The 13387-nt window shown below is 44.2% G+C and overlaps 1 protein-coding gene across 1 annotated transcript in view; it reads right to left on the bottom strand.

The window, feature by feature from the left end:
* ST6GAL1 (ST6 beta-galactoside alpha-2,6-sialyltransferase 1) overlaps positions 1 to 13387 on the bottom strand; it is a 64931-nt gene that overhangs the window by 14965 nt on the left and 36579 nt on the right. The window contains exon 5 of the mRNA XM_029911133.1: positions 2176 to 2277. Within this exon, the coding sequence (XP_029766993.1) occupies positions 2176 to 2277 (102 nt within the window). The remainder of the gene's footprint in view (positions 1 to 2175; positions 2278 to 13387) is intronic.

Genomic DNA, 13387 nt, shown 5'->3' with positions numbered 1-13387 from the left:
CTCTCAGCTTTAACAATAAACTAGTTTATAAACACTTGTTTACAGCTAATTTCCAAATGACTTCACTTAGATTCTGATGCAGTAGCACAATGCTGCGAAGTGGGGTTTAGGAACACTGCAGGGACTCCTTGTTTAGTCGTATCTGTACCCATTCAAAGTGAAGAATGCATGGGAGTGTTTTTATAATCCTTGGCTTTCTAAAAGTTAAAAACGATTGTGAATGGGAACCAATCTGGTAGGTTACCTCTGAGCACACTTCCCGCATCGGGCTCCGCACATGAGATAGGCATTTGCTCACCTATCTCCTCCTGGTTTGTGGATTGCTCTGGGGCTTAGGTTGGGGATAGGTGTCCAGACACCTAGAGTCAGGTGGCAGTGGGCATGCTTGGAGGCAGAAACTTATTCTGGAGGGAACTTTTAGGCTGAAAACGTAGGTGTTAAGTTTAGGTGCCTACAGGATTTGGCAGGAGTTTTGTGAATGGTAGTGGAGCCTAAAAATGGGATTTACGATCAGGACCTAAGTGACGTGTTCCAGGTGACACAGAAAGTCTGTGGCAGAGCAAGGAATTGAACCCGGGCCTCCTAGGCTAGCACTAGTGCAATGTGCCTCTCTTTCTGGAAGATAATTTTCAATCACACAGTCCAGGGTTTTAGGTCCTGCTCCTGTAGAGGGGGGACAGTTGTTTCAGAGTTACATGTTTTCTGTCTGCTAATTACACTGGACTGGCTTTTGAAGCTGTTGCTGTTTATCATTTTGCATGCTTTGCTTGCTGAGATTGTTTGATGTAGTATAATCCTTAGCTTTGTTATTGCGCCACTTGAGTGATGGTCCTGTGCTTTCTGGCCCTGGAATATTATGCTGAAGCTCCATAAATTAGCATATTGACAGAATATTTACTTATTATTGAAACTGTCAAGGTAAGTTATTGTTTTGTACAATGATATAACTATTGACTTCAACTGAGATACCCCAGTGCAAATCAGGAATGAGGAGACATGACAGAAAAGGGAGAACAATGAGGCCAAATCAAAGGATGCTGCAGTATCTCAGATATTGAAATTCTTCTTCAGTGCAAATGCTGAGAGGTATTTTTAATTATTTTAAAAATGGAACAAACTTTCCTATTTCCGACTATACAGACTGCACAATCAATAAACACGTCGCAAAAAGAGAAGAACATCCCTTGATTTTATTTTCTTATAATTTAAAGGGAGGAGATGGTTCAAAGCTTCTGACTTCTGATTGGATGAGGGGGGCATCACAGGATGCCGTTTTGCAATAAAGTCTGAATATACTGCCAACATGGGTGATCTACCCAATTACTAAGAGAGGGAGTTGTGATGACTACTAATGGAGCTATTGTGCAGCTACTCTGCAGTCACTACACAAGTAACTCCAGTTTATGAATGCAATACCTACAGAAATCCAGCTGACATGAGTAAAGGAATTTGCTGCCCTTTTAATAGAGCTTTCTTATCAATTATAAGCCATTAAAATATACCTTATGACAGACTGGTGCTTTCAAAACCAAAATGGCCACTGTGGTCAGACTGTCCAGCCTAACTTTTGGATCCTTGAGACAATGGAGACAATCACTCTAAGGCAAGTTTGAGAATGTTATATACCAGTAGTGGTCACTCTGATGTGAGATCAGCCAATGGGGAAACTTACTGTGGCAATAAAAGATAGACAACTCAGGGCCCTTCACCCTTGTCTGGAAAAGACACACATTTCCTATCAGTAGGGCTATGGTTTTGTCATGGAAATGTTTTGTCATGGAAAAGGGGCAAGCCAGGGATCTCGGGGGCAGGGGCGGAGAGGAGAGAAATGGACAGCGAGCCCACTCTGCACTCTCCATGCACCTGCTGCTCCTGACCTGTGGGGCTGGGCCCGGCTCCCCACTCTGGGCGTTGCAACCTAGCATACATGATGGCATTTCATGAACTTTACTCAAATTCACAGTTTCCCTGACTGCTGTGACAAAAATCACAGGAGCTGATCGCATACAGGGATGGAAAAAGGCACTTGCGAACACATACATTGCTACATCCAGCACGCCAGAGGAATAAACAACAATTTTAAAAGGAATGACCCTCAACATGCAAGCATGTATGGCAAGAAATGAGGTCACAACTACCCTGAAAATCTCATTTACTACACTGTTCTTCACTTACCTCATTAATTTCGGCATGATAAGGTGCTGGATCCCAGACAATTAAGATTCCAGTATTGTACAACGTATCTGTAAGGAACTTCTGCTCTTCGACAGTTACAAGCTTGAATGAGAAAAGGAAAGATGATTTCTAACACAGCAGAATATGTATCAATCTGTGGAAGGTCAGGCAGTAAAGTATTACTAAGCATGGCTATACCCATCGACTACTAAGGACAAGGTGGTAGGATTGGTTGAAGTTCAGAAAGTGCTCCATTATCCTTGGATTATACATGCTATAGAAAAGTATTTCCTGGTGTGAGCTAGCAACCATGCCCTGGGCTTTTAATTCTGCTGCTACTCCTGCCTCCAGCAGGTCAGGATGTAGTGGAGTGTCAAAGGAGCAGTGGTTGCATACCTATGCATATCAAATCTCCCTTTCTACCTGACTTTACTCAGAAAGGAAAGGATATGGGCAACACACAGCGACTTGGAGTGCATGTGAACTTCAGCCACTATAATTACAGTCACTCAAATTAGTCGGGAGAAGAGTAGTAGTGGTAACTGAGACATCTAATTCTACATGTATTTCTCCAAATCTGTTGCAATTATAGACACAGTGCCAAAAAGGAAAAACATATGGATAGGGTAACAGGCTGCTCAGATCACATTTCACTTAAAAAAAAAAAAAAAAAAGCATACATGGGCCAAGTTTTAACGATCCACACTTCACAGTCACGCTAAATACAAACCCACAGAGTTACACTCAGAATAATGTTCCAAGTGTCAATTTCCCCAAACAGCCACTGGTGCTAAGTTACAGTGACAAAAATCAGCCAGGGGCAGCTTTATCCTTTTAGTGATCCAACAACTGCCACAGGGCAAGTGAGAGTTGAACTTGGGGAAGTCCACTTTGGAGCTCTGTTTACAGGAGAAACAGAGCTGAATGAGGGGCTTGTCCTTTTATTCATAAGCACAATTCAAACAGACGCTGCTTGTTAACATCTGGTTAGGAAGAGGGCAATCAGAAAACCCTGACTATGCCAGACAGCCCCTCAGAAATCCAAGCCAAACGGGAGCTATTTCAGAACGAGTTGATTCATCTTTTTAAATATGCTATTTTCCCCCCCAGCCATTGCTAGCATCCCATCGCTATTCTGGCTGTCCCCATTACCAGTACATCACAACCATGTCTGCCTGGCCATTCCAGATGCTTATTATTCTATAACTGAAAAAGAGTTTGCTGGTGTATGTTCTTAATTTAAAAAGAGAGAGAGAAAATTAGGTTTGAGGCCCAGAGTCCTGCCATGTGTACTGCATAGCTTCCTCAGCCTATACCATTTAGTACATTTTAGTCACTTTTAAAAATGTGGCTGTCAAGTTTGAAAGTGCAGTTTGGTGCACACAATCCTTTGCAGGTGCAAATGACAGGATTTAAGTTTTTAACTCCCAGGGTTGTGGGAGCTAAAAGCATTTGGAGAGGACGGGATTGCAGGGAGAGGGCGAGGAAGAGTGGCAGAGAGTAGCAGTGACCGTGGTGTCAGAGTGCGGTGAAGGCAGGAAGGGGAGGAGGGACACAGCAGAACCGAGGGAGAGGGGATTCTTGCCAGATATTTTACAAAACAAAATGGATCCTTTTTAGCACCATCCTGGGCAGAAGAGAAGGTGGGCCGAGAATAGCATTTCAGGAAAGATTCAAAGTGTCGGTAGGCGTAGGTAGGAGGTGCAAGACTCATGGTCCTTGACGCAGGGTCATGAAGTGTCTAAGGGTCTAAGCCGACGGAAGAGAGTTCTCCCATTGGCTTAATAACTCCACCTCCCTGAAAGGCAGTGACTATGTCAGAGGGAAAAGCTCTCCCACCAACATAGCGCTGTCTACACCGGCGCATAGGTCGATATAACTACGTTGGTCAGGGGTGTGGATTATTCACACCCCTGAGACATGTAGTTATACCAAAGTAATTTTGGAGTGTAGACCCGGGCTCAGAGAGGGGAAGCAGAGTTGTTCAGAAAGGAAGGGGAGAGAATGAAAGAGTATGAATCCAGCACTCACAGGCCTCTCTCTAGACTCATCCAGCAGCATGAACGCACAGAGATGTAGCAAATGTGAGAGGACCTTTTCAAGATCAGAACTGTAGGGTTGTTGCCATCTTTCCTGCCCCCATTTTTAAGCAGGGCAGGTACCAAGAACAACTGGATGCAAAGACATAGGCACCAAACTTCTTCTGCAGTTGTCACTGCCCCCTACTTCTGCAACCAATCTGATTAACTTCCTGCAACCCCATTCACACCCTGCTATTGTTTGCTCTGCATGACGTTAATTTGTTGACTATCAGTTCTAGGTTCCACATTTAATCAACGGAGCTAACTGATCTCACCACTTATTGCCTTTAGTGCCTATCTGTTCTGCTTAATCAATTGATTGATTCTTTCCACTCAACCAACTGTCATTTAATTGCTACCACACTTACTTGTCTTGCCCAGCTGTTTTGCTCCTAATTAACTGCCGAGGCATTGATTATTGCCTATCTGTTCTGTTCTTATTTAGCTGATTTCATTGTTTCCTGATTGCCTTGCTAATTCACCATATAACTTGCTAGTACATTTATCATCTATGTAATGTCTTTTGGATTAATTAACTCATTTGATTATAGCCTTTTAGACCACATTTGCTGATGTGTACCCGAAGAATGGTATCCCTTTACCTACCCCAGCCTCCTACCTCGTACTTTGTTGTGTCATTGTCTTCCTCTCTACTTCTCCATCATCCATCTTCCCTTCCATTTAACACTTATTATCCCAGAACACATGGTTCCACATGGGGAGTTGTATTGGAATAACTACAGCTGCATAATTATATATACAGTCGCAGAAGCAGGACAAATGTTTTCACTGGCACCGTTTGCATATCATAGCTAGGCTGGCACTGGATATGTGGCCCCAGGAGATAACTTCCAAAGTGGAGAACATACTATTGACCCAGTAACACAATTACACACAGACGCGTAAGGACATAAATTGCCGAACATGTCTGTTATGGGAAGATCAGTTTACAAAGGGACAAAGTCCAATTCTTAATTTATGTTGTATCCACTAGTCAGGAAGCAGAGACCACTGGGACGCAGCAGGCAGCAAGATAACACAAATCATGGGAGAGGAGAATTCTGATGAGGAAGATAGATAAGATTTACGAGCAACAAAAATTCATGTAAAGGAAGAGGAACAAACATGGATTAGAGAATTTGGTTGCAAATTCAAAGGCAGTACAGGGGATTTACCCATGAATTTTAATAGAATACATGTAGCTAAACCCTCTGTACTTCTTTGAAAAAAGTCAACCCTTATTCCAAAGCAGCAACCTGGAAGACTCAGGGCTAGTCTACACTGGCAATGCTAAAGCGCTGCCGCGGCAGTGCTTTAACATGGCTTGTGTGGTCCCGGCAGAGCGCTGGGAGAGAGCTCTCTCAGCGCTCTAAAAAACCCACCTCCATGAGGGGTGTGGCTCACAGCACTGGGAGCACAACTCCCAGTGCTGGTACACTGTCTACACTGGCGCTTTACAGCGCTGAAACTTGCTGCGCTCAGGGGTGTTTTTTCACACCCCTGAGCGAGAAAGTTGCAGCACTGTAAATTGCCAGTGTAGACAAGCCCTCATTCTCTGAGAGCAGATGACTGAACTTCAATCCCATAGAGCGAGGAGACAGAATGAAGAGGTGAGCAGGTAGTGAACTGGCCTGTTCTGGAGTATGAAGCTCTGTTTTTTGTCCTATCTGGGTGGTTTCAACCTGTGCCCCTTTCACTAGATTGTAACAAGCTCTTCCTGATTAACCCAGCTAAGTAGTGATGGCTTCAAAACACTTACTGGATGGATAGCTGGGGTGCTGTGACCATTGCTTATTTCACAACTCTCTCATTGTTTAATTGTACTCCCCTTGTCTGCCCATTATAATTACTTGTTGTCTGCTGTCAAGTCAAATTTATTAATAGCAACTTAGCCGTAAGCCAATGCACCAAAACCAAAACATATTACAATAAAACTTAAAAGTAAATCCAGGATTTTAAAATATTACAATACATATAAATAAAAATTTAAAAGAACATAAATCAATTAAAACATATATAATCACCATGCCATTTGTCTTTTCCTGATTTTAGCTGCTGGCCATGCAAATAGGGCAACCACTCGGATCACAGATACATTGATTGTCCCTAATAAATATTCTGTTATCTGAGAGGTTGTAGAAAAAGGCACCCAGGACAAAAAAAGCATGGAAAGCCATTCTGACCTCAAGTGGCAATACAAATTACAGTATAATAAATAATAGGGTAGGCCTTCTGCCTGCCCAGAGCTGCATGGACAGAGGTGGTTACGTTTCTCAGTGCCAGTATATCAGCCTTCTGATTTAAGCTGTCTGCATAGACTGAAAACTGAGAGCTGTTAAGGCCCTCCTTAACTTGTTATTAGACAAACTCTCTAGATATCCATGAGTCTTTTTAATAAGGGGGAATCAAGGTGACATAGTTGTAATGGAAACAAGAGCCTTGTTTAGTTGCTTATTAATATCCTCTAATCTCAATTTGATTAGGGATTTCACATACTTAAACAAATCTAATCATTTTGAATTCTGCGAAGCCTAGAGAATGCAAAGAATTTTGAATATACTCTGACCAAGGAAATGTACATGACAAAGCCCAACTGAGCTGTTCCTCTAAGCACAGCCTTGGCAAACATTGTGGGTACACACAACGAATGAAAAAAGCCAAAAGTTAATATCAACAGAGGGTCCTGTGGCACCTTTGAGACTAACAGAAGTATAGGGAGCATAAGCTTTCGTGGGTAAGAACCTCACTTCTTGCAGTCTTAAAGGTGCCACAGGACCCTCTGTTGCTTTTTACAGATTCAGACTAACACGGCTACCCCCTGATAAAAGTTAATATGTTTCAGAGTGATAGCTGCGTTACTCTGTATCAGCAAAAAGAACAAGGAGTATTTGTGGCACCTTAGAGACTAACAAATGTATTTGGGCATAAGCTTTCATGGGCTAAAACCCACTTCATCAGATGCATGCAGTGGAAAATACAGTAAGAAGATATATACAGAGAACATGAAAAAATGGGGGTTGCCATATCAACTCTAACAAGACTAATCAATTAAGGTGGGCTATTATCAACAGAAGAAAAAAAACTTTTGTAGTGATAATCAGGATGGCCCATTTCAAACAGTTGACAAGAAGGTGTGAGTAATAGTAGGGGAAAAAATAGCATGGGGAAATCGTTTTTAGTTTGTCTAATGACTCATCCACTCCTAGTCAGCTGCGAGGAGCGGCACCAGGAGCCGCAAACAGGGCTGCTAACAGGGGAGTTTAAGTGGGAGTTTACAGGGGGAGGTGGAAGGGGAGGCAGGAGGGTGTGCTCTGTGTCCCCAGGAGCAGCAGGCAGAGACCGCAGCAGCCATGAACCAAGCAGCAGGGGACACAATGCAGATGATTGCATGTTGCAGCTGTGGTATGTACATGGTTCTCGCTGGGGAGCCGGAACAAAGGTATGTTTGCATGAAATGCCGCCTAATAGACCTGCTAGAGGAAAAGATCAGAGGGCTCCAGATGCAGGTAGATACTATGGTAGAGTTTAGAAGGGGATTCGAGCAGCTAATGGAGCAGAAGCTGGGTGTGGCAGAAGGGGAATGCTCTGGGGTGCAGGAGGAAGCACAGGCTATGGTCTGTGAGGGGGGAATGTCAGGGGCAGAGCAAGATCAGTGGAAGCATGTGACTGTGAGGAGCAGGCCAAGGAAAAGGAGGGCTAGTGAGGGGGGAATAGAACTCAGGAACAGGTTTGAGTGTTTGGATAACGAGGAAGAGAGGCAGCAGGTGGTAACTGATGGTGGGAGGCAGAGGAAGAAGAGAAGAGCGGCTAGTCCGATAGAGAGAGGGCAGGAGTTGATGGAGACAGCACCAATACCGGGCCCCAGTAGGATAGAGGATGGCACTAGTGGGACTATAAGGGAAAATAGAGAGACACAAGAGGTACGACTACAGGGAACAGGGGATAGATTTGTACAGAGTACTGTCACCAGGCAAAGGCAGGTTTATGTGATTGGAGACTCCTTGCTGAGGAGGTTGGACAGGCCTGTGACCAGAGCAGACCCTGAAAACAGAAGGGTGTGCTGTCTGCCGGGCGCTAAGATAAGGGATGTGGACCTGCGGTTGAAAAGGATCCTAAAAGGAGCGGGTAAGAACCCTTTGATCATCCTTCACGTAGGAACGAACGACACAGCTAGGTTCTCGCTAGAGAGAATTAAGGGAGATTATGCCAGGCTGGGGAAGACTCTTAAGGAAGTGGAGGCTCAGATTATCTTTAGTGGGATTCTGCCTGTTCCTAGAGAAGGACAGCAAAGGGCTGACAGAATTGTGAGGATAAATAGCTGGCTAAGGGAGTGGTGCTATAAGGAGGGCTTTGGGATGTATGGCCACTGGGAGGCTTTCGGGGACAGACAGCTGTTCTCGCGGGATGGATTTCACCTGAGTAGGGAGGGAAATAGACTTCTGGGAGGGAGGCTGGCTCATCTCATCAAAAGGGCTTTAAACTAGGAACTTGGGGGAGACGGTTGGGAGATGTTCAGTTAATCTCCACGCCAGAGTCCAACACTGAAAAGGAGAGGGAGGAGATAAGCACAGACATAGGTAGGGGTAGGGAATTGGACATAAGAAAGAGGGGGCAAATGGACAGCATGGGGTCCGTTCCAAATTGCATGACTAATGGGAGAAAGCATAGACAGCATACGGTAAGATGTTTATACACCAATGCGAGAAGCCTAGGTAACAAAATGGAGGAACTGGAGCTCCTGGTCCAAGAAATGAAACCTGATATCGTAGGAATAACCGAAACGTGGTGGAACGGTAGTCATGACTGGAGTACAGGTATGGAAGGGTATGTGCTGTTTAGGAATGACCGGAAAAAAGGTAAAGGTGGGGGAGTGGCGTTATATGTCAATAATGAGCTAAAATGTAAAGAAATAATATGTGATGGAATGGATAAGACGGAGTCTGTATGGGCAATAATTACACTGCATAAAAGAACTACTAGAACCTCCCCCGAGATAGTGCTTGGGGTGTGCTATAGACCGCCGGGATCTAGCCTGGAGGCAGACAGAGAACTACTTAATGTTTTTAGGGAAGTAAAAACTGATAAGAACTGTGTCATCATGGGGGACTTTAACTTCCCAGATATAGATTGGGTAACAAATGCTAGTAACAATAATAGGGCTCAGATGTTCTTAGACGTGCTAGCAGATGAATTCCTTCATCAAGTAGTAACTGAACCGACGAGGGGGGATGCCATTTTAGATTTAGTGCTGGTGAGTAGTGAGGACCTTGTTGAAGAAATGGTTGTAGGGGACAACCTTGGCTCGAGTGACCATGAGCTAATTCAGTTTAAACTAAATGGAAGGATTAACAGAAATGATACTGTAACTAAGGTGTACAATTTCAAAAAGGCCAACTTTAATAAATTAAGACAACTACTTAGGGAAGTGGATTGGGCTAACATACTTAGGGATCTAAAGGCAGATGAAGCCTGGGATTATTTCAAGCAGAAGTTGCATGAGATGTCTGAGGCCTGTATCCCGAGAAAGGGAAAACGATTAGTGGGCAGGAGATTTAGACCTAGCTGGATGAGCGGGAGTCTCAAAGGGGCGATTAAGAAAAAACATAAAGCATACAGAGAATGGAAGAAGGGAGGGATCAGCAAGGAAACCTACCTTAGTGAGTTTAGAGCATGTAGGGATGCGGTGAGAAAGGCCAAAAGCCGTGTAGAGTTGGACCTTGCGAGGGGAATTAAATCCAACAGTAAGAGGTTTTATAGCCATATAAATAGGAAGAAAACAAAGAAAGAGGAAGTGGGACCGCTGAAGAATGTGGATGGAGTGGAAATTAAGAATAATCTAGGCATGGCACAATATCTAAATGAATATTTTGCTTCGGTCTTTAATAAGGCTAATGAAGGGTTTAGGAATAGAGGGAGTAGGACAGAGGGGAATAGAGGAGGGGGGATAGACATTACAGTATCAGAGGTGGAGGCCAAACTTGACCAGCTAAACGGGACTAAATCGGGCGGACCGGATGATCTTCATCCTAGAATATTGAAGGAACTGGCGCAAGAAATTGCGAGCCCCTTGGCAACAATTTTTAATGAATCTGTAAACTCGGGGGTGGTACCGTTGGACTGGAGAATAGCTAATGTGGTTCCTATTTTCAAGAAGGGGAAAAAAAGTGACCCGGGTAACTACAGGCCTGTTAGTTTAACTTCTGTAGTATGTAAGGTCTTGGAAAAAATTTTGAAGGAGAAAGTAGTTAAGGACCTTGAGGTGAATGGCAATTGGGACAAATTACAACATGGGTTTACGAAAGGCAGGTCGTGCCAAACCAACCTGATCTCCTTCTTTGAGAAAGTAACAGACCTTCTAGATAAAGGAAATGCGGTGGATCTAATATACCTCGATTTTAGTAAAGCGTTTGATACAGTTCCGCATGAGGAATTATTGGTTAAATTGGATAAGATGGGGATCGATAGGAAAATCCAGAGGTGGATAAGGAACTGGTTAATGGGGAGACTGCAGCGGGTAGTACTGAAAGGTGAACTGTCAGATTGGAGGGAGGTCACCAGTGGGGTTCCTCAAGGTTCGGTTCTGGGTCCGATTTTATTTAATCTATTCGTTACTGACCTCGGAACCGAATGTAGGAGTGGGCTGATAAAGTTTGCGGATGACACAAAGTTGGGAGGCATTGCCAACTCGGAGAAGGATCGGGATATTCTGCAGGGAGACTTGGATGACCTTGTAAATTGGAATATTAGTAATAGGATGAGATTTAATAGTGAGAAGTGTAAGGTGATGCATTTAGGGATGACTAATAAGAATTTCAGTTATAAGCTAGGGACGCATAGGTTAGAAGTGACTGAGGAGGAGAAGGACCTCGGAGTCCTGGTTGATCGCAGGATGACTATGAGTCGGCAATGCGACGTGGCTGTGAAAAAAGCTAATGCGATCTTGGGATGCATAAGGCGAGGTATTTCTAGTAGGGACAGGGAGGTGCTGCTTCCGTTATACAAGGCGCTGGTGAGACCTCACTTGGAGTACTGTGTGCAGTTCTGGTCTCCTATGTTTAAAAGGGATGAACTGAAACTGGAACGGGTACAGAGAAGGGCAACTAGGATGATCCGAGGAATGGAAAACCTTTCCTATGAAAGGAGACTCGAGGAGCTTGATTTGTTTAGCCTAACCAAAAGAAGGCTGAGGGGGGATATGATTGCTCTCTTTAAATATATCAAAGGGATAAATACCAGGGAGGGAGAGGAATTATTTCAGCTCAGTGCTAATGTGGACACGAGAACGAATGGATATAAACTGGCCGTGGGGAAATTTAGGCTTGAAATTAGACGAAGGTTTCTAACCGTCAGAGGGGTGAAATTTTGGAACAGCCTTCCGAGGGAAACGGTGGGGGCGAAAGACCTCTCTGGCTTCAAGATTAGGCTAGATAAGTTTATGGAGGGAATGGTTTGATGGGATTACGGGATTCTAATCAATTAGGCAATAACGGCCATCGCTGGTAAAATGAGGGTCTGGCTAGAGAATCTTGCCTGTATGCTCGGGGTTCTGCTGATCGCCATATTTGGGGTCGGGAAGGAATTTTCCTCCAGGGTAGATTGGCAGTGGCCCTGGAGGTTTTTCGCCTTCCTCCGCAGCATAGGGCAAGGGTCGCAAGCTGGAAAATTCTCTGCGACTTGAAGTCTTTAGATCACGATCTGGAGACTTCAACAGCAGAGTTAAGGGAAAGTGGGGGGGTCAGCTTTTGTGGCCTGCATCATGCGGGGGGTCAGACTAGATGACCATATTGGTCCCTTCTGACCTTAAAGTCTATGAGTCTATGAGTCTGAGTCTTTATTCAAGCCTAATTTAATGGTGTCCAGTTTGCAAATTAATTCCAGTTCTGCAGTTTTGTGTTGGACTCTGTTTTTGAAGTTTTGTTGTTGAAGAATTGCGACTTTTAGGTCTGTAATTGAGTGTCCAGGGAGGTTGAAGTGTTCTCCAACTGGTTTTTGAATGTTATAATTCTTGACGTCTGATTTGTGTCCATTTATTCTTTTGCGTAGAGACTGTCCGGTTGCAGATGAATGAGCCCCTGATGGTCTGGCTGATGTGATTAGGACCTATGACGGTGTCCCTTGAATAGATATGTGGACAGAGTTGGCAATGGTCTTTGTTGCAAGGATAGATTCCTGGGTTAGTGTTTTTGTTGTGTGGTGCTTGGTTGCTGGTGAGTATTTGCTTCAGGTTGGGGGACTGTCTGTAGGCGAGGACTGGCCTGTCTCCCAAGATCTGTGAGAGTGAGTGATCGTCCTTTAGGATACGTTGTAGATCCTTGATGATGCGCTGGAGAGGTTTTAGTTGAGGGTTGAAGGTGATGGCTAGTGGCATTCTGTTACTTTCTTTGTTGGGCCTGTCCCGTAGTAGGTAACTTCTGAGTACTCTTCTGGCTCTGTCAATCTGTTTCTTCACTTCACCGGGTGGGTATTGTAGTTTTAAGAACGCTTGATAGAGATCTTGTAGGTGTTTGTCTCTGTCTGATTTGAGGGATTGGAGCAAATGCAGCTGTATCTTAGAGCTTGGCTGTAGACAATGGATGGTGTGATGTGGTCTGTATGAAAGCTGGAGGCATGTAGGTAAGTATAGCGGTCAGTAGGTTTCCGGTATAGGGTGGTGTTTATGTGACCATCACTTATTAGCACTATAGTGTCCAGGAAGTGGATCTCTTGTGTGGACTGGTCCAGACTGAGGTTGATGGCGGGATGGAAATTGTTGAAATCATGGTGGAATTCCTCAAGGGCTTCTTTTCCATGGGTCCAGATGATGAAGATGTCATCAATGTAGCATAAGTAGAGTAGGGGCGTTAGGGGACGAGAGCTGAGGAAGCGTTGTTCTAAGTCTGCCATAAAAATGTTAGCATACTGTGGGGCCATGCGGGTACCCATAGCAGTGCCGCTGACTTGAAGGTATACATTGTCCCCACATGTGAAATAGTTGTGGGTGACACAAAGTTCAGCCATTAATTTGCAAACTGGACACCATTAAATTAGGCTTGAATAAAGATTGGGAGTGGATGGGTCATTACACAAACTAAAAACGATTTCCTCATGCTAATTTCCCCCCTACTGTTAATCACACCTTCTTGTCAACTGTT

The sequence above is a fragment of the Terrapene carolina genome, unplaced genomic scaffold (assembly GCF_002925995.2).
Source record: "Terrapene carolina triunguis isolate 2854851 unplaced genomic scaffold, T_m_triunguis-2.0 Scaffold88, whole genome shotgun sequence".
NCBI lineage: Eukaryota > Metazoa > Chordata > Testudines > Emydidae > Terrapene > Terrapene triunguis.
This window is presented reverse-complemented; position numbering and strand designations above follow the sequence as displayed.